Genomic DNA, 20,773 nt, shown 5'->3' with positions numbered 1-20,773 from the left:
GTCGCAGGTCTAGGATGGGGCGCCATCCTCCCGTCTTCTTCTTCACGAGGAAGTATCTCGAGTAAACTCCGGAGCCCCGAAGCCTCTTTGGGACGAGTTCGATGACGCCCTTCCTGAGCATCGCCTTTACCTCCAGGAGAAGCTGAGGGACGTGAAGCTCTTTCCTGGCCACGGGGGGGACGCGCGGGCACCTTCTTTGAAACTCGAGCGCGTGGCCCCGGGCTAAGGCGTCCAGCACCCAACGGTCGGTGGAGATGGACTCCCACACGCTGACGAAGCTCGCCAGCCGGCCTCCCACCGGGGTGCTTCGGTGGGGGCCCGACCCCACTGCCGGTTCAATCCTGTTTCGACGAGGCTTTGCCGCCTTGACCTCCTTGGCGACGACGGCGGGGTCCGCCAGACTTGCCTCGTCCTCTGTAGGCCTCCTGAGACGACGAGCGGGCCGCTTGACGGTAGGTGGAGAAACCACCGCCGGAACCTTTGGAGGCGCCCTTGCCTCCGCTGCTCCGAAAGGGCGTCCGTCGTTGCTGCAGAACCCCAAGGGCCCGGGCCGTCTCAGTGTCCGCTTTAATGGCCTGGAGGGAATCGTCCACTGTTTTCCCAAACAGGTTGTTCCTGTCGAACGGCATGTCCAGGACTCTGGTCTGTACGTCTTGACGGAAGTCCGTAGCCTTGAGCCATCCACGCCGCCTAAGGCACACGCCGTTGCCCAACTGGCGAAACCCAGTGTCGGCGATGTCCGTCGCAATAGTGATGGCGTGGTCCGACGCCACCTCGCCTTCCTGTAGGATCTCCAGGGCATCCGCCCTCTTGTCGTCCGGCAGGAAGTCCAGCAGGGGAGCCAGTTTGTACCATAGCTCCCTGTCGTACCGGGCCACGATAGCCAAGGCGTTGGCCGCTTTAATCGTCGTCGCTGCCGACGAGATGAACCTGCGTCCCATAGCGTCCAATTTCTTTCCCTCGCCGTCCGGTGGGGAATTCGATGTGGAGGCCGCACCCCCCCCCGCTTTCTTCCTGGCCGCCGCGGAGACGACGGAGTCCGGGGTAGGCTGCGCCCGGAGGCACAGGGGGGCCGCGTCCGGGACCCGGTACTTCTTCTCGTACCGGTCTCTTCTAGCTGGCGTCGTGGAAGGGTTCTTGAGGAGGGCGAGGCCCTCATCCCAAATGTCGTCCAGTAGAGGCACTGCGAGGACCGTCTTCCTCTTGGCCTCGCGCCGTTGATAAAGGAATCCTTCCTTTTTCTTCTCCTCAGGGCAGAGTTGGAAAAGCTTGGATGCCCTGGCGATCATGGAGTGGAACGATCCAATCTCGTCGGGCGGAGAAGCCCTGGTGGGAGGTGACGACGGTAGATCCTCGTCGTATACCTCGTCGTCCGTACCCGTCGCTGCCGTGTCAGTCCCCGTATCATCCCCTCGGGTGGACAGGGAGGAGGGCTGGACGGGGCGCGACGGCTGAAAAGGAGGTGGAGGGTGAATCCTTCTTTTCTTGGGCGGGGGAGCACCAGAAGGTCCCGGTTCAGGATCCCCCGACGGGAGAGGTTCCTCCGTCGGCAACGGTAGTCTCGTCCTTATCTCTGAATATAAGGACTATATAGCCAACAAAATGGCCGCCGAGTTGTCTTGCGGCACTGGCAGAGGGTAATCCGACGGGCGATCAGGGGCCCCGTCGGCACCCTCGACGATGTCGTCGTCACCTGCGTCGGGATCCATCCCGACGGGCCGGTCTTCTTCCACGCCAAGGCCGTGGCTTAAGACCTCAATCAGCTCTTCCTCTGAGGTTGAGGCCGAATCTACGACGACGCCCTGCCCCCCCTTTTTCTTCCCCGCCGGGGGTTTCACGGGGGTCCTATCGATGGGCACAAAAGAGGACTCCCTCCGAGGTGACAGGGAGACTCTGAGCCCCGAGGTCGCCACCACTGGTGTAGCCTCCACAGGCTGAGCCAGGGCCGCCGCGACAGTATCGATAGAGGGCTTGGCCGGATGGATTAAGGCCTTCACCACCTTAGGTGCGCTCACCGCCTTATCCTTGAGGGGGGGACACTGCCTCGCTCCCCCTCTGATGGGGCCTTCGAGCTCAACCGGGGCCTCTCCAGGAGCTTCGCCGGGTGCTCGCCCTTCCTCTTACCCGACCCAGAGCGTTGGCTCGTGGCTGAAGGTGCCGGGGAGGGTGCGCCCTGCCTGGCGCCCGTAGAGCCCGACCGTTCGGCGCTCCCGGTGCCAGCGGACTCGCGGTGCTTGGCCTTGTGTTGGACCCCCGTCGCCGGGGCGTCCTCAAAGGTCTTAGAAGACCGCTCGGATTTCTTCCTCTTCTTCTCGCCTGACGGGCTCTTCCCTTCCAGCCAGTTGGCGAGACGTTGATGGCGGTCCTTCATGGTCCGCTCCGACATGTTGCCGCAAAACGCACAGTCCTTCTCCACGTGCGTCTTGTCCTCATGTAAGCAGTAGAGACAAAAGGAGTGTTCGTCCTCCTTAAAGCCGTTCTGCAGCTGGCATCCAGGGCAGATCCTGAACAGCTTTCCGGGCGTCGAGCTTCCCTTCTCCTGGGCCATGTCCGGGCCTGAGAAACTTCTGGAGTCCTCCAAAAGCGTAGCTCGACGAAATCTTCACCCTTGAGGGGCGCAGACGAATCCGACACGGGTCCCCGTTGATCGGATGGAGAGTCGGTGGAGCTTGAGGCTCTTTTGACCGAAAAAAACGAAGTTTTTGAGAAAAAACGTGAAAAAATAGCACTAACGCTCGAGAGCAATAGCACGAGGATCCCAACACATGAACGTGTGGTAAAAATCTGAAGATGGCTGCCAGAGGCGGTGCTTAGGTAGAGGGCAGTCATTGGCTGTGGTCAGTATGACGCAGAGACCAGTGATTGGTTATTACTACGAAAGACAGATCAGAAACGAAACTGATACTGTTTTTTTTTTTCTTTACCGAGGATTCCCAGCCTGACGACGGGGAATATTCATGAGCATGTGAATCCATGCCAGACCCCATGCTGGAGAACCAACCCACTACAAAAGTGACACACTCGACTTGGCATTCACCACTTCTCCAGCCATCGTATGTCTTCCCCACCTAACTTTGGACTGGGTAGACCACGCAGCCACACCCATCCATCTCCACCACACATCACTCCCCTACCAGGAATAACTCAAACCAACCAAGACATCCCACCGCACTTCCAAGAACTTCCCATGGACACACTGGAAGGAAAACTCATTGCTTTGAGTTCCACATCCGACCCTTTGGACAATGTCAACGTTCAGCACAGTGCACTCAACCACTCTCTGGAAGCATTAAGACCCATGCACTACTGAAACCTCATAAACCCTCCACACCTTGACACACACTGGAACTCATCAACAGCAAACCCACTATAAGCAGACGAGTAACATGCTGGAGAAAATCCCACCAACTAGAAGAACTCATCAGCCTGAGAACTCTCCTTTCAGCATGCAGGACACTCAACATTAGAGCCAAAGCAAATTGCTACATAACAGCCATCATGAAAATAATTAACAAGAGCAGAGGCATTTTTAAAAGTCATGAAGCACTGCATTAACCCCCTGGCACGCCCTGGAATACCACCATCCACAAATGCCACTTCATCAACAGCTTTTTACAGACAAAATGGACATTATAAGGCAAAACAATGACAGCTCCAAACACACTACAGATGTCCCACCCGTACCAGCCCGGAACATATTAAGATGGACTGAATGTAGGAAAATTACTCTAGAAGACCTAACCAAAATGTGTGCCGTCCTCAAACCCACCACCTAAAAATTCGACATACTCCTCTCCTTCATTGTGAAGGTCATCACAGGCAAAGCTCTCACACCACTTCTCAATGTCATCAACACACCCCTCACACAAGACACCTTCCTACATACAGTGCAAACGGGGAAGATCCTCCAATACTGAAAGAACCCTGATAACCGGGCCAACTATCGTCCATTACCCATCTACCCTTCCTCGGAAAAGTGTTTTATATGACAGTTGCCATCCAACAGGAGGAAAGGCTCACTCAGCACCATCTCCTACAGGACGACCAATCGGCTTTCTAGCCACAATGTAGCACACTGAGGACTACCATCCAAGTTATTGATGATGCGTTACACATCCTGGACAAAGGAGACCCAGGCTTACTCATCCTCCACTTTTCTGCTGCCTTCAGTATTGTTGAACGTGAAGTCCTCAAATTCCCTGCCAGGCACATGGGCTTCGATTGAATTGCCTAGTATGGGTTCACCTCCTACCTCTCCAACAGAATCCAACTCTTTCAGATGGGCCCCAACAGATCCCAGTGCTGCCCAGTAACTTGCAGAGTTCCACATGTCTCCATCCTGTCCTTTTATCATCACCATCTACATGTATGCTCAGGGGGAAGTCTTCAGTATGCTCTGGGGGAAGTCTTCACCTGCACTGAGATCAAGATGCACAATACTCAGATGACATGCAGCTTTACCTAAACATCAATGGTTAAGAATGGTCTGTTCCTCATCCAAGCCAGGGTGCCAAGCACCTACCTGAAGCTGAACTCCACAATGGCCGGTGTCATTCTCCACGTATGCCCAAGTCCACAACTGGCAGACTGACGTGAAGCAAATTCAAACCTTAAATTTCACCCAGCATAACATCTGTCACCTTTACCATTAACTGTGACCTCTCATTCACAACTCATATTACCAAGAAGACTTAAGCAGCATGGTACCTGCTCCAATGCAAAGTCAAACCTTTCTTAACTGTCATGAGTTTCAGAAAGAGCTGTTCAAGCGCTGGTCATCTCCCACCTGATCAGCGGCAACACCTGCTCCCAGGAGGAGTCCCAGATACATCAGTGGCCACTTGAAACCATCAAGCACGCTGCAGCACGCCTCATCACAGGACAAAGATAATTTGACCATATCACTCTATCCTCAAGGAGCTCTACTGGCTACACCATTGCGCATGGAGTGTCAGGATGAGCTGGCTGTATCTGGGCCAATCCTGTGTCAGGCATCTGTGCTAGTATTTATACTAGGCTCTATGTGGAAGATGTTTGGGATCTTTCCTGGTTTCATCAACTCTTTGGGGTATTTTGGTAAGTTTGTGGATTTGTCGAGTTTGCAAGTGGGTCCACGGAGCTAAACTAGCCCACAAAATCTGGGGAACTCACAAAACATGGACTTGCAGCTTCCTGGCCTTGCCTTAAAGGGATCCAGCTAAGTGTTTTGTGGGAATATTGTAGGGACTAGAATGGTGTATTTGGGGTCTCTAGCTTGGAAAGGACACTAAGGGGGGGGTTCAGAATGTCTTGGGGAGCAGTCTCATGACATCATGTCGATGGGCCATTGACAAGTGACGCAGACCGAGGGAGAGTGACCTGGGGATCCTATCCCTTTCCGTCACGAGCCCGATGATCCATTAGCTCAGTGTGGCACCTGGCCCTCTGGGGCACTCCCCCAGTGGTCCACAAAGCCAGCTGCAGACCTGTCACAGTGCCACAAAAACAGGTGACAACCAGGCCTAAATACTCAGTATAAGCACATCATATTCTGACCAGTCATTGGGATGCGAACAGAATGCCATTGTTTACTAGCCAATGGTATAGCCAATTATACTATTCATGGAGTATGTGACACCACAGCACTTGTAATACAATCAACGCCTAACGTAACTTACCAGGTTAAAAGTTCCAACTCCAAGTTTAATGCCCCCTTCATAATGAGAGTAGTTTTCTCCTTTCACGTAATTCGAACATTGTTCCAGACTGTTAAGTTCCCTTATGAAACAGAGCATTGCACAATAGTTAGACATGTTCTATGGCAAATATCCCACCTCTTTTGACAAATTAACCAGTTACTACCAATAAAATAATCCTTCCAAACGCATGCATATTTTTTCTCTAGGCCAGTCCCTACAGTGTATGCCTGTGTATGAATAGTTTAATTTGGGAAGGGGTACTAAACCAAAGGCATGTCTTTCTTGTGTCTGTCCTGGAGTTTACCTAGAAAAGAGCTAAAGGGAACAAGCACGGTCTAAGCATACAGCGCCACAGGCATCCTGCACATTCTGAAGCTTTCCAAGGACTAGTTTGATTGGTTGCAGCCAGTGCTGAGGCATCATGTCTGGTCTATGACTTGCCCACGGTCTACCTATTCAAGGCCAATGAATAACTGTTCCTTGACCATCAATAATAGAGAGTGATACTAGCTGTAATGTGATAGAACGTTTCCCTGATCATGGATTTGAGCTCTCCATAGTCCCACGTTAAAACAAGTGGTTAAAGTTTGCAAAGCAGAGTCATCTTCATATAAAATGCTCTTATGACCCTACGGCACGAGAAAGAAATTCATAAAGTAGTGGGCAAACAATTTGTACATCGTTAAACAACTTCACTAGTGTACCTTTCATACAATCTTGAATACAGCTGTTTACTCATTAAGCAGCAGGAGGTTAACTTGAATAACACCAAGAGGTGCTCATACCACGCATTGGGTACATGCGGCTCTGGGTTGTCCTCAGGGCGGCATATTGAACCCTGCAGGTCTTCTCAGCCCGTTAGCCCTCAAAGTTTGTTAAAAGTAGAACCACTGGGTTGGAGAAAAAACACCTCTATAACGCCAACAGCCCTCAAGGGTGAGCTCCACATATACATCCACCATGTTACTAGAGTGAAATATCAGCTTAAATTCCTAAACACGTTTTAAGGATTTCCGGCTTTTGGTTAAAAAAACACAGTTGGTGAAATGAGTCTACCAGTAGATATTTCATACTGGATTCAAGGCATCACGATACGGGGTAAAGAATTCTACTAGACTTCATGCATACTGATGGCCGTTCTACCGTCATCGCTGTACTGGCCAACTGGCACCGTTTATATTGTCCGATGAGCTAGAAACCATGGGCTGCTGCTCGAAACCGAGGGGGAGTTCAACGCAGTACCCTGTGGTTGCTCATTATACTGAACCGACTAATCAATTCACATTACTGCACTGCCCCCCACACTGCATGGTCCTTAGTCAAGCGTTTGAGGAGAGTTTCCTCGTGAGTGAGCCAGGCTGGGAGGCAGACAAAAGTCCAAGACTTGTTACATGAAACAAAAGTAAACACTGTGATGCTGTAAACTGGAAGTTGCATCTCCCCAACCACGGTAATGATATGCAGTGGAGCTACCTCAATGCTATACTCCCAACTGGGGCAGTGCTTGATATTGGGCCCCTGATTATTGAACAGGGTCCTACATACATTAATGAAACTCATTCAGGTTTGAGTGGCCACTGCATTTTTTAGCTACTGTAGGAACGAAGATATACCTATCTAGGAACTAACTAAATGTAAGAAACGAGCATGGTAAGTCATTCAGAATCTTAGCAGAGAGGAACTCTGCATTGCACAAACTAAAGCCCAAACTAGGCCATCACTTACTTGTATGTCAGATAACTGTTTCTGACTTTTATTCCACCTTTGATAAAGCTCACCATGTTTTCATCCTGTAGAGAAAACACATATCACAAACATTAGTTCTCACCTTACAACCAACCTCTAGCTTGTGCCAAAGTACACAAAAGACAGGTAGGTACCGTGTATAAATGCCACTTGGCATAAGTTCCTTTCACTTATTTATTTATTTATTTATTTATTACATTTGTTGTACGCTCAGACCCGGAGGTATCACGGCGTAGTTACAGACAATGGTACATACAATCTTGGTAAAATAAAAAGCTTTAGGCACTGATGCATTTGGGACCAAAACGTTAAAGCTTAGCCCATCGAGCCAACTTTTGACTTCCCAGTCAGGAAGTTCAGAGGTGCATGACAACAATATCAGTTAACTTTCTATTTTATTTGATCTTCAAATTCAGCTTTTACCCCGGAAGTAGTAAACGCTGAGCCAGCTATCATGTCGGGAATGCCTGTCTGCTTATCATATGTGGGGGTACACCTGTTTGTTATCATTTGCCAGCAGTGAACACAATCAATCATGGAACTCTCCAAGGGATGGAACTACCATTGGTGCAACTAATGCATTCACGGTCTCCCTGCAACAAATGATCATGGCACTGCTTACCCAGCAAATGCTCCTGACATTGCAGGGTTATTTGTCAATCAGAATTCGATATTACTTCCACAGTCACACCAGCATAGCAACATATGCAAGTTGCTCAGTTGCTGATATGAAGTCCATAAACCTATATCAAGGACTAAGAGGCTACCATCTCACTTGATGGAGAGAAAACTGGAATCATTTATTGTAAACAGCATTATATTTCCAGTTGCATTTGACAAAAAATGCCTTATTGTGTAACTTGACTTTTACTCTGTGCTGATGCCTGCACCAGCTTTGAATTGCTACTTTGCAGAAGGCACATGTTGCAATGACTTAAATATCCAGCAGCACATGACACTGGTTATGGAATTATTTTCCTTTCTCGTTTTAATAGGAAACCCCTTTTTACACTAATGCAAAAGTTTCAAAAGATTTCAACTATTTGTCCATCTAATTAATATATTGTTTGATGTCTTTTTCATCTCTTTATAATTGAATCCTCACATTATCTGTCTTTTCCCACACCCTCAACTATATCATGGAAAATTAATTTAAGTAATTAGCTTGATTCAAATCACGTTCGCAGAGTGCATTTTGCAGAGTGCAGTTACCCTCCTGAGAGTTTGTTTCAGTGTTTCGCGAGGGAAATCTTTACTTTTGACAATGGATGTTCTTTCATTTCTTCCGTCCTAGGCAGGGAGCGGTGTACACCGAGTGCATTTTGACGAGTTCAATTATCCACAGTGTTGGGTCCTGAGAGTTTGTTGCAAGAAGGATGTTTCTCACTGTGACACAGGAAATGCTATCAAATATCCCATCTTAGATACGACGCGCCATTCACGGAACGCATCTCAACGAGTGCAGTTGCCCACAGTTGGGAGTAGGTGAAAGAAGGTGGAACCTTGCAAAATCGTTGCTGGTTTTGTGAAGCTCTTTGTCTTATGTATAATTTGTGAAGAAAACACTTAACTGCTGGGGGAGAAGACATTGGGGAAGTTTTACTCAATATCCCCAATAGGAATTTAGAAGAAACTAGGGATAATTCTCCCAATATCCCTGATAGAAACCCGAGGTTAGGCTTCTCCGGAGGATATAGGAAAGACCGCACAGACTCTGCTAAACTGGCTTTAAAATGTTAGAAAATGATTACCAACTTTTCTTTAAAGATAAAGTCCAATTGACTGTCCTAAGGAATGAGATTTTACCTTGTGAAACAATAGAAAGCACTTTTGAACCAACTGGGGAATTGAGAAATAGTTTTGCTGTTATTTGGTAAGGATCTTTGGGCCACTGGAAATAAATCATCAAAGAAGTCCCAGCTAAGTGAGGAAATAAACTCAATACTCTTGATTTCCCCAATACCCGAGCACACTGTTGGGGGCGTAGTGTAATGAAGAAATGATGATTATGCCGGGAATGAAAGGAAGCCGATTGAGGACCTCTGCTAAATGTTAGAGGTGAATCCAACCCCAATAGTGGTGCATGAGAAGCAAACTAGATGCAAAGAAGGGAAAAACCACAAAAAAATCAGAGACATGATAACGACAATGAGAAATCGTCCTGAATGTTTTTGAGATGTCTTACCCAATTGGAAGCATGGGGAAGACCCAGGAGTAATGGTGGTAAAATGGTGAACAAGTTGGCCTAAGCAATGTTAAGAATTTGAAACAGATACCACCCCTCGGTGAAAAGAAGAGATCTATGAACACCATGATTATAACATCAAATGACCCTGTACAGCTGATTGAGGAAGACTGCATGCTGTGCCCAGACCAGAGTAAAAATCTTAATGAAGCAAGGAGAAGACATTTTAACAAATCCCCAGGTAACATCAATTGTCGATCCAGTAGTGACCGAAACAGCATCTAAACATTCTAACAATGATGGAATTGTAGGTATGACTCGTAGCTACCAAGAAGGGAGCATCTTGAATGTCATGGAATCTACACCATGAAGATCTAAGCTCATATCTGACCAACTGGAACACACATCAGAGTCGTTGGTCAGACATTAACATCTACAGATCTTGGAAGACCTGATCAAGGATGGAGTACTAATAATAAATAAGTCATAGGAGAGACAGTGTCAATATGGATCTAAAGGATTACGAAATAAGATGGATAATGTATGGAAAAATAACAACAACAACTCGAGGCGCCTGAAGGCAACTTAGAACACAGCCCCTCGACTGATTGTCGATTACATGCTGCGAGATGGAGAAAAAACCTTCTAAATCACTCTAATTGCTGTCTCTTTTATATGATATCCCAAGACTTAGACCGATTACCTCGAGTGACATAGAGCTGGTCGATAAGAAAATTGATTTGATTACTACTGAAATTCCATCTAGATTTATTCAGAAGATGCTATTGAGCAGAGCGCTTCAGAGGTATGGGGGTTGAGATATTTCCTTATTAAGATGGTAGCAGGCAAGCCATTATATCGCCCCAACATAGGGAGTTTTGCAATGGTCATAGATAAAGCTTTGAGCTACCCTTTACTTCATGCAATAATACCCAAAGAGGGCAGAGGTGATAAACCTGGTGGGGGGGTTTTAGATAACAACCAAAGCAGGAAACGGTTTCAAGAGGCACTATAGAGTACAAAGAAGTTATAAACTTTAGCGTTTCCAATTTTCCTAAAGGGGCATCTTGGTACACGAGGGGCCATTATTATGATGAATAATGTGCAGTGGAGATCTTGCTAGATCACCAAAACCCAAGCTAGCACTGACCTGAATCCGAAGCAGAAGTATGGGGATGTGAGAATCTTCCTGGTCACCCAATTCCCCTGCTCCTATTAAAGGTTCAGAGAGAACAGGGCTTCCAGGGAAATCCTCTGGGATAGAAAACCCTGCGATTCTTCTCTGGATGATTTTTAGAATCCCTCAGTAGTCAGAACAGCGGAGCACATGTGAATCTTTCCGGATGTGGTAACTTCTGTGTCTTTACCAAAGGCGATTGGACTACTGAGGAGAATGAGAGGAGAAGGAAAGGTTACTATAATAGATTTCAATAGCATAGCTGAGAAGAGGTTGTAGCAATTATACAGTATTTAGGAATGGAGTGAATACCCAGTTTGGTCTTAACGGAGATAGACAGAGGGATTGATGCAAGGAAGCTGAGTGGATCGAAGTCGACATGTGCCTGCAAGCAGATTTGGAGAGAAAGGCTGTAAGCAAAGAAACTGGGAAAGTGTGGCAGAGAAAGAAAGCCCTACCTACCCATTGCCTAGCAACATAGCACAGTGTCTGCAATGGCCAGGGAACGGCTATGTTTCTTGCCATATTGATAGATGCGGCACAGAGCGGGGAACTTTAGGAATTTCAGATATTAGGATCAGAAGCTCTGAGGCAGTCCGCCAAGTGTCTGCAAGAGAAGACAAGAAGGTAAGAATACGAGATCGGATGGCGTAGCCATTGCTATGGGAACGTACAATCAACGTGTCCCTACCCAGAAGACTGATCGGGACTGCGAACATCGGGAAGACTGTAAAAGGGGCGAAAGTGTCCTATAAAAGATAGAGAGGTTTAAGGAACAACAAGGAGTATCAATTATAGCTTTTCATATAAAGGACTGAAAAGATCAGACTTACGAGTGTTCGCTATGAAAAGTAGCAACGCAGAATGCGGCAGTCCGAGGAGGCATAAGAGCAGTTTCCTTGGCGGGGGGCAGAGCCAGAACACAGTATGCATCCCGGATGTCTGAAACGCTGTCGCAGATGGCAGGCGCCATATTGTGTGTATTCCATAACGTACAGCCAACCTGCTTCCAACCTGCCATAAGGACCAGCGAAATCTATCCTCGAGGAAACATGGTTAACGAAACAAGTTTATTTAGAAGGATACCCAGTAATATGAGAATCATCTGCTCAAGGAATTTTAGGTAGACCTTCGGGTGGTAAGTTTATTACAACAGGAAATACTCTTGGGTTAGAAGCAAGTAGACAGTAGGTAAATGATCAAAATCTCCTGGGTATAGAATATAATCGTGTCACTAAATCTGGTACACAGAACATACTAATGTTAAATATTGAATGTATCCAAATATAGGAGAATGTAGATTGTGTCCTGGAAGAGTAGTCAATAGAAAATGGTAAGCGTTGGATAATCTTAGAAGAAAGGCTTTGGTGTGAAAGCTAGCATTGCAATATGAAATAAAATAATCTGGCCTGGGCTCTTCTCCTAGAAAAGTGGGACCACCCAAGACTGAACGGTAACGTCCTTGGGGATCTTGTGTGAGGGATGAGCTGGCCCCGAGGCACTAGTGCAACCCCTATTGATTATATGTAAGTAAGCACTGATCATTTCATAAATGTGAACAGTTTTAAGATCATACAGACTGAGTTGAGTGATCATGAGATGCTCTCTGCAACATTCTCAGTGACTAGGAAAGCGTCAGCAGTCTCGGGAGCCAAGGACCTGGTTGTTCCTCCCTGGAAGAACAGAGTATTATGGCGCCCCGATAATGTTGTGAAATTTAACGGGTGCTTGAGTAGAGATCTAGATGGGTTAAGTTGGGGTGAGCTGAATTCGATTTGTTCACCTGGTACACTGAACACTTTATTAAGGGAAAGGATGTACGTAAGTAAGTCTAAAATAGGAACAGCCACACGAGCATATATCCACACTTTTGATGAAAACATTGTAATGAAAAAGAGATGGGGAGGAAACAGAGAGGAATCAAATCGTCCTGGGGGTTGCAGCTCGAAAAATCCCATCTTGCAAAACAATGTAAACAGCGCCGGCATCAAATAATTCCGAAAGAGGCAGAGTGTATGCTAATGGTCATTATAAGGAAACAAGGGAGACATTTCCAGTCTATACTTAATTCGATGGAGACTTGCCAGCTCTCTATGCAGGGAAACCCTATCTCCAAGGAAAAGTGAAGGAATACTTTGGTAATTTATATGCTACTTGAACATGTCAGAAGGAGATGGTCTTACCTAAGGGAAATGATAAATGAGGCCCACAATATGACTGTGATGACATTTTGCTTTTAATTAAAAGAATAAGTAATTCGAGAGCTGTAGAGCCTGATGGCTTGGCTAACAGGATCATGAACGGCAATCTTAATATGGGCCTTGATATTCCACACACTGTTTACTAATATTAAGTATTATCGCAAAACGCCAGACTCCTGGAAATTGTCATACATCGTCCCCATTTATAAATAAGGGAATCTCTTAGTTCCAATTATTATTTATTTCAATATGTTTATGCTGCCTTAAGACCATAAATGTATTCACAACACAAGCAAGAAAAAACATTAAAAAATAGATTACAGTCATTACATCCACTCAGCATCGGGAAATCCCTTTTATAGTTGCCCCAGAAACCCTCCAGCGACCACCATCCATCAGTCTATTGCATGAGACTGCTTACTCTCTTTTCTCTCCTCCTTTCCCTTCTCCCTTTTCCTATCTCCTCCCCTTACTTTCTTCTTACTCTATCAGAATTGTCTCTGGACCTAATAAAATAGCAACCCCGTCTGTTTCCTCCACCCTCCCATTACTGTTTTTTTTCCTCCCCACCACCCCTCCACCACTATCTGAAATGTCGTCAGGCCTAGTACGATAGTTGCTTGTTTTGTTCCTCCCCTCCCTTTCTGCACCCCTCTCTCTCACCTCTTGTTTTTCTCCGGCTCTACAAGAAATGTCGTCAGCCCTAGTACGGTAGTCGCCTATCTGTTTCCATTTCCTTCCCACTCTCCCCCTCCCTTCCTTATCTATGTCTTAGCTCTTGCACTATCTGAAATGTCGTCAGGCCGAGTACGATAGTTAATTTCACATCCTTACTGTTCATGGCCTGTAAGAATGTGGTTGTATTTTCTCTTGTTCCCTCCCTTGCCATGAAGCGCTTTGAAACACATTGTGTATAGGCGCTATATAAATAAACGATCATATCATATCATATCATGTCATTTACCCCTGTTCTGCTGCAATTCCCCATGGGCCGTTTCCTTAGTGGCAATGCCTTTGCCCCAGATAACACAAAGTTATGATGCCTGGGCACAACCAGGAGTTTATTTTTAAAGTCAAAGCGACAGTCAGAGTTGGTGAAGGGCAAACGCGCCTGGAATCTCGTGTCCCTATCAGAGTCAATAGAATCTCAGCTTACACTAATGGGTCCCATCTGTGGCACTTACAGAAGTGTCCAAAGTAAAATGGGCTGGCATCCAAGGTAGATATTTGGTCCTCATATCACCCACCACTCTCATTGTAGGTCCCTCCGATATTCCCCCGCCCCCTTTTCCCTGGGCTTCAATAAGTAAGGACCAGGAGTAACCTCTTTACATCCTGAGTTCTGACAAAACAGCTCTGCATTCACATCCACAGGGTATACAAGCTCGCTTATGAACTGGGGCAATAGTATGCTGGATAAGCGGATCAGATGATTTGGAGGTGCAAAGATGAGTGGTGAACAGCAAAGGGCTATGCCTAGGATCTTTCCTGCATTGGTCAGAACCTGTAGTGTCATTAGCAAAGTGCTATTTAGCCTCTGCAGCTTCAGTTTCTGTTAAATCCATTGGAATTAGAGGCTTTTTCAAGTTTAAATGCAGTCCTGGCAGGCTCATATTTGGTTTGGGATCCTTTGAGTTTGAGATCATATTAACCTCATTAGCAGAGGTGGCAACACTGGTAGATAACGTCAATAACTCAGAGGCCAAAATAATTGCAGCTCCTCCAATATCACTCTTCCTTCAGCTTCGTTCAGCTGTGTCGGGCTGCCAGGGTAAGGGGATGTCAAACTCCTGTGCCCTTTCCCCCGCAGGCATCACTCTGTGGGAGGAGGCCGAGAAAGAAGTAGTTGAGGGGGAGTGGTCCAATCATTGCAGCTTCCTTCGGCTGTGTTGGGCTGCTGGGTTCAGTGGACACCAAACTCCTGCACCCTTTCCCCCGTGGACTTCACCCTGCGGCGGGAGGCTGGGAAATAAGTAGCAGAGGGGGCGTGGTCAAAAGGTTGCCACTTTTTTCAGTTGTTTTCGGGCAACCGGGGTCAGGAGACGCCAAACTACCACACCCTTTTTCCTGCGGACTTCCCCCTGTGGGAGTGGTTGGGAAAGGAGTAGCAGAGGGGGTGTGGCCAAAATGTTGCAGCTTCCTTCAGCAGTGTCGGGCAGATGGTGTCAGGTGACGCCAAACTCCAGCGCACTTTCGCCCATGATCCTATTTACTATAGACCAATCACATTTTTGGGTGTTGAGAGTAAGATCTTCTCATTGTTGATCCTCAGAGAGGTAGAAGCATGGGCCATTAAGGTGGGGCATCTGACAAGGAATCAATCTGGTTTCTGGCAAAAAGTCAGCCAGCCCTTCGAGGAATACACTGATATTGAATATCTTTCAATATAGGCACCCCTATGATCGGTGTATGGGTTTCATTGATTTCTCTAGTACTTTCGACTTTCGATCTAGTAAACTGTGACAAACTATGGGCAAAAATAGTGGGATGGGGACTCCAGTCAGGCCTACTGAATATTCTGGCATATTTACATTGCAAAGGTTTTGTTTAGGTCTGGCTAAACCTCCAGGGGAGGGTTCCCCCAAATAGAGAGGGCTGAGACAGGGAAGCGTGTTGGCCCCCTGCTTATTTAATCTTTACATATCCGATGTAGGAGAGTCCATAGATAATCATACTTTGGGGTCCCCGGGTTTAAGCTGTCACCAAGATAAAGTGGTTGGCATACGCGGGTGAAATCGTGATCCTGGATAATACTCAAACTGGTCTTCAGACAATGTTAATAGCTTTGCATTCTTAATCAGAAGCCAATATTCTTGTGATCAACAAGTCAAAAACAAAAATTATGAGATTCTCAGCCACCAGAAAAAAAATTGGGTTGCAAATGGGTGATGGGAAACACAGCAAGTGAGGTGATTGAGCATTTTATGTACTTGGGCACCCTAATTCTTAAAAAATGGAGGATGACATATTAAAAATATGTTACAAGTAAAAATGGTCCGATTCATACCTTAGATGAAAAAAATGAATTACAAGTATGGGAAGTATTCTCTGGTGCCAGTAATGAAATATTATAAAAAGAAAGTAATCCCTTAGCTGAGCATTGGCCTAAAGACAATGCTATCCATTATTATGGAACTAATTAAGGTTCTTGAAGCGCGACTGTGGAGGGAGGTCCTAGGACCGCCAAAATGTGTTCCTTTATCAGCTATCTGATGTAAGTTACGTTTACTATCTGTGGAATGACGTGTAATCTGGAACGTGTTATAATTACTTAAGAAAGTAATTAGACTGCCCCAGGAATCCTTATTTTGTGACCTGAATAGTCTGTTAATGGAAAACTCTTGTATGCTACTGTCGAAATGGGCTTCCAAATGAAAATATATTTTGAAGGAAGTGGCACTTTACAGCAACTCGACATGAACTCAGAATGGGTTAAAACACGCCTGTGGGACTGGATAAACACATGTTTAGTCCTGGGCGCTTACTCTTTTGGATCATATAAAATGATAACCTGGTCATCAGAGCAGACATATTTTGCAGCTTGAATCACTTGTGCGATTCCATCCCTTCATTTCACTACTTAAGGCCAGACTGTCTGCTCTTGCCAATGCAAAAAGACATCTCTCATTTGGTTTCAGAAGGAGGCTCACATAAGGTTGATGAAAGTAGTTTGTCCCATAGATATCTGCCCGTCCTTACTTTCATGTTTGTGTCAATTCCATATGCCTAAATTTAATGTTTCGATTAAGTTGTTTCATTTTTAATTTAGACTCCCTCCATGCCGAGATTACTTAGTTCATCCATCAACGATTTCCTACAGTTCGAACTATGTAGTTGGGCGAAATGTTCCTTCCATGCCAGATCAACCAAGTTAACGTTTGTTGACACTGTTCTTTTGGCTACATATCTTGCCGGACTAATGGCCACCCTTCAATGTTCTGAATGTAAACCTAAATCTACTTGCAGGGCCGGGTTTGGGAAGCTGTCTGGCAATTACAAGAGCTGTTTCCAAATGTTCACTCATTTATTCCTATAGCAGTAGTGTTTCTATCCAGCCCGCATATTTCAGCACCTTAGCCCAAAGTGCTTCCCTATTTTGCTTGAAGAAATTCTCCCAACTTCAAGCCCTCTATGGTTACTTTGTTTCCTCACAAACCTCGTCAATGCTCTGGATACAAACTCTGCTTTCTTTAACATTGTGGAAATATGTGGTTTCCAAGAAAGGTTGTCTGATATTGTTACTCAGAGATATTTCAAAGATCCCACCTGCTCCAATTGTCCTTGCTCCAGTTTGAAGTAGCATTCATCTTTTTTTCCTTGCGATTATTCATCACCATGATTTGTTGAGAACTAACATTAATTGCAATTGCAGTAATCTGATATTGCCATTGGGCGGGCTGTTAAAGTTTCAGGGGTCCTGCTAACAAGAGCAGAATTGTCTGCATGCAGCAGCACGGCAATAGGTTCCCCAATGACATGTGGTACATCACTATATGCAGTCAGTACTTCAGACCCATGTCAATTATGTATAAACAAACAGGAATCAGTGCCAGCAAACCCCCTTGTTGCACCGCTCTTTTAGTGGACAGTGGCTTAGTAAATGTTACACTGCTGTCAAAATAAACCTGCACAGTGGGTTTTGAGGAAAGGGTCATGGCGATACATGAGGCATTCTTATCCATGCCCATCTCTTCTGATTTGGCCAAGATCCTCCCTCTATCACCACAAGACTAAGAACGCCACATACAGAGGCATGCTTTAACAATAGCGTACTTGTAAGTCAGGTATATCATAATGAAAACTTGGCCAATCGTAAAAAGACCAGGCCTAAAGCCTACCTGGGTCATATTCAACATTCCCTTTGTGGAAATCCAATTATTTCCATCTGTGGGAATAATTTGACTGACATTTTTGCAGCCTATATCTGTTATGCGGGTGGGCCGATTAGAACACGGCAAGTCTGTTGGGACCCGTTCTGTACAGTGGGACTATGAATGAGTTCAGTCAAGAAACTGGGTACATGCCACTTATCACAAAGATGGGGAAAATGATTTTGAACCCACCAATTCTGTGCATTCTGCTTTTCTCTTGCCTAAGGTGAATAGACGCCTACAAAGGTCTATTTCCGATGTTTGATTGCTGGTATTTCTTTCCGTAGGCTTGCCATTAATAGCATTATATCATACTCATGGCTTTCCCCATGTTTAATTAGGGCAGGCTTTATCATTATCTGACTGTTGGTCCGAGAGTGAGGCATTACACATTTCGGAGAACTCCCCCTATCGATGCTAATAAATATTGACTAGTTGTTGGATGAGAGACATTTGGTCGTCACTGGCAGGAGGGGAGCCCATTTTCATTGCCTGCACTGTGGTACAGGCCAAGCTTGTAATGCCCCAGAGCACTCCATTTCCTTCCACTTGTTTCCATCTCGTGGGGGCAAGGGTGACGTCCTGGCCATTCACAATTAGTAAGCCAGGGGTCTTGCAGGTTGACCTCTATCTCCTCCCCTCCGCTCCCCGCTTGTGTACTGTACTGGTGTGCAATCCTGTATTCCTTGTCATTATATAAAGGCACCTGGATCTGCTAATGGCTTTGCCAAAGGAAGGAATAGTCCAGGTGCCATAAAGGATTGGGGCCTAATTCACAAGTAATCATGCAAGCCAAAGAAGCACAGAAAAGCATACTCTTTTGACTTGCATAATTCTGAGGAATGCACAGGTCACTAAATTAACAAAGGAGACCTGCACATTTCTCATAGGTCATTTACCAGTGCAAATGATGTGCTGGCTTGCCCCCTTGAATACATTCGTGCCAGGCTGGCTCCTTGCAATCAAGTGGGCGCTGGGAGCACACTTCACAATGACAGGCCCTTAAAGGGGCTTGCTATGGTGAAATGTTTGCAAAAAAACGTGTCTCTATCCCTGTTTTAGCAATAGAAATCTACGCAGGATAGAAGCAGTCCATAAAGCAACGAACAGTCAGGAGGCACTGTTCTATGCAGTGCATTAGTTCTTACCACCAACCTATGATTTCTTGAGTCTCCCACTACATGGCTTTATACTGGGGGTAGGGGTTCTGTAGGTTTTTTGTTTGTTTCCTATTTAATGGTATTCTTATCCTGTACTGTCTGAGTTCCTCTCTTCCTCGCCTGTTTTAGTGTGGTGGCCCTTCACTGAATAAGCAAACAGGTGCCCTTGCTTGTTTGACTGCGCTATATCTAACTTCATGAATAAAGTCAACTTTAGTTTGGTTAATATTCACAGGGAGAGGGATTTGCATTATTCTTTCCTTTCCTTGGGAGGTGGTGTGGTATAAAAACAAAATGTCAGGGAAAACCGAATAGACACATGAAACTCTCTAACCTCAACCCTAACACCTAGGCCCATACACCCTACACTCCCTTCCTAATCCGATACTGGCAATGTGCAACCCCCCTGTTTCCTCCCCTGGTTGCTTGTAGATCCCTTGCTGCCCACTTGCATGCCTTCCCCAGTTGTTAGCTCCCCGCTCCCTTGTATCTCTGCTCCCCTCACCATGTCCTTCCCTCGATGACTTGTAAAGCGCTCTGTCGAGTCCAGGAGCTAGGTCCGCACCCAATACCTGTTGTAGCAGCTGACAGAATCGCTTAGAATGGGACAACATTTTTTTTTTATTTATTTTATTTAAAGTGCATTAGCCACAATTTGACTTTTAACACATTTCACAGACAAACTATTACATAAGCAGTAAAAACAAACCTTCACAGTTTTTAAGTACACATATCTCATAATAAAAGAAAAATAAGGAAAAATCAAGATAAAAAGACAAGATGAAACAAAAAAACAAAAAAAATCTAACAACCACATTTTTTACAAAAAGGAAATCAAGTTGTTATTAGCTTCCATTCCCTTAAAACTCTACCCACTTCAATTGATAAAGCCATCTCATTGCCCGACGATAACCTCGCCCAGAAATCATCAGAATTTAAATGAGACTCATTATGAACAAATCTGCCAAAGGAACTAGCCCTGACACTCCAAGTCCCCGGGCACTTAGAAAGTAAATGCTTAGTGGTCTGAACTTCCATATTTAAGCATCTATCACAGATTGGAGCAGTACCCCCTTCTTTATCCCTTATAGCAAGCAATTCCAGGGTAGGGAGTAGATTTAAACGAAATCTCAAGAAAGCAGATCTAAACCAAAAGCTAGGGGACTTCTTAAGATATGCCGGAAGGAACGATAAACGCTTATCTAAGAGTGTGAGGGAAGCTGATCTTTTAGTTCCCCGCATATCCTCTATCGTATGAATCCAATCAGCCAGTTTCAATTTTTTCTTCACTATTAAAGGGTTTTGTAGGAGGGACTCAACATCAGAATCACAACGGGACAATAATTCCAAACATATTGATTCTAACCTACATAGAAAAACGTTATTGCCATGTACCCGCTCTACATCAGAATCTTCGAAAAGTGAATTCTTAGGGGGATCAAGAATTGACCTATAAAGAGTAAGCCACTTCCAGGCTAGCCATGATCTGAGTGAGGACAGACCAAACTCATATCGTAGGGAGACGATCGGGACACAATCAGGGAGCCCCAAGGTGCGTTTCCAAATCTTTGATTCGAGAACATCCCAGTCTAATGGGACGAAATTGGTGTGTCTTAGGCGTCATCCCATCATAGGTGCCGAGTCAGTTTGTCTAAGGTGCTGGTAGGAGCAGAGCTATCCAGGTCGGTGTCCAGTGAAATGGTCGGAAAAAAAGGGTCAATTTTTCATTTATTTGGAACCTCCCCATAAACATTT

The 20,773-nt window shown here is 45.7% G+C and overlaps 1 protein-coding gene across 2 annotated transcripts in view; it reads right to left on the bottom strand.

The window, feature by feature from the left end:
* TTC39A (tetratricopeptide repeat domain 39A) overlaps positions 1 to 20,773 on the bottom strand; it is a 1,012,086-nt gene that overhangs the window by 387,583 nt on the left and 603,730 nt on the right. For both annotated transcript variants that reach the window (XM_069642215.1, XM_069642216.1), the window contains exons 6-7: positions 7,404 to 7,468; positions 5,658 to 5,757 (exon numbers count right to left, since the gene is read on the bottom strand). In XM_069642215.1, coding sequence (XP_069498316.1) covers positions 5,658 to 5,757; positions 7,404 to 7,468 — 165 coding nt within the window. The remainder of the gene's footprint in view (positions 1 to 5,657; positions 5,758 to 7,403; positions 7,469 to 20,773) is intronic.

The sequence above is a fragment of the Ambystoma mexicanum genome, chromosome 1q (assembly GCF_040938575.1).
Source record: "Ambystoma mexicanum isolate Mex_15411 chromosome 1q, UKY_AmexF1_1, whole genome shotgun sequence".
In the NCBI taxonomy this organism is placed as follows: Eukaryota; Metazoa; Chordata; class Amphibia; order Caudata; family Ambystomatidae; genus Ambystoma; species Ambystoma mexicanum.
The sequence above is the reverse complement of the archived record's forward strand: the minus strand, read 5'-3'. Positions and strand labels throughout refer to the sequence as shown.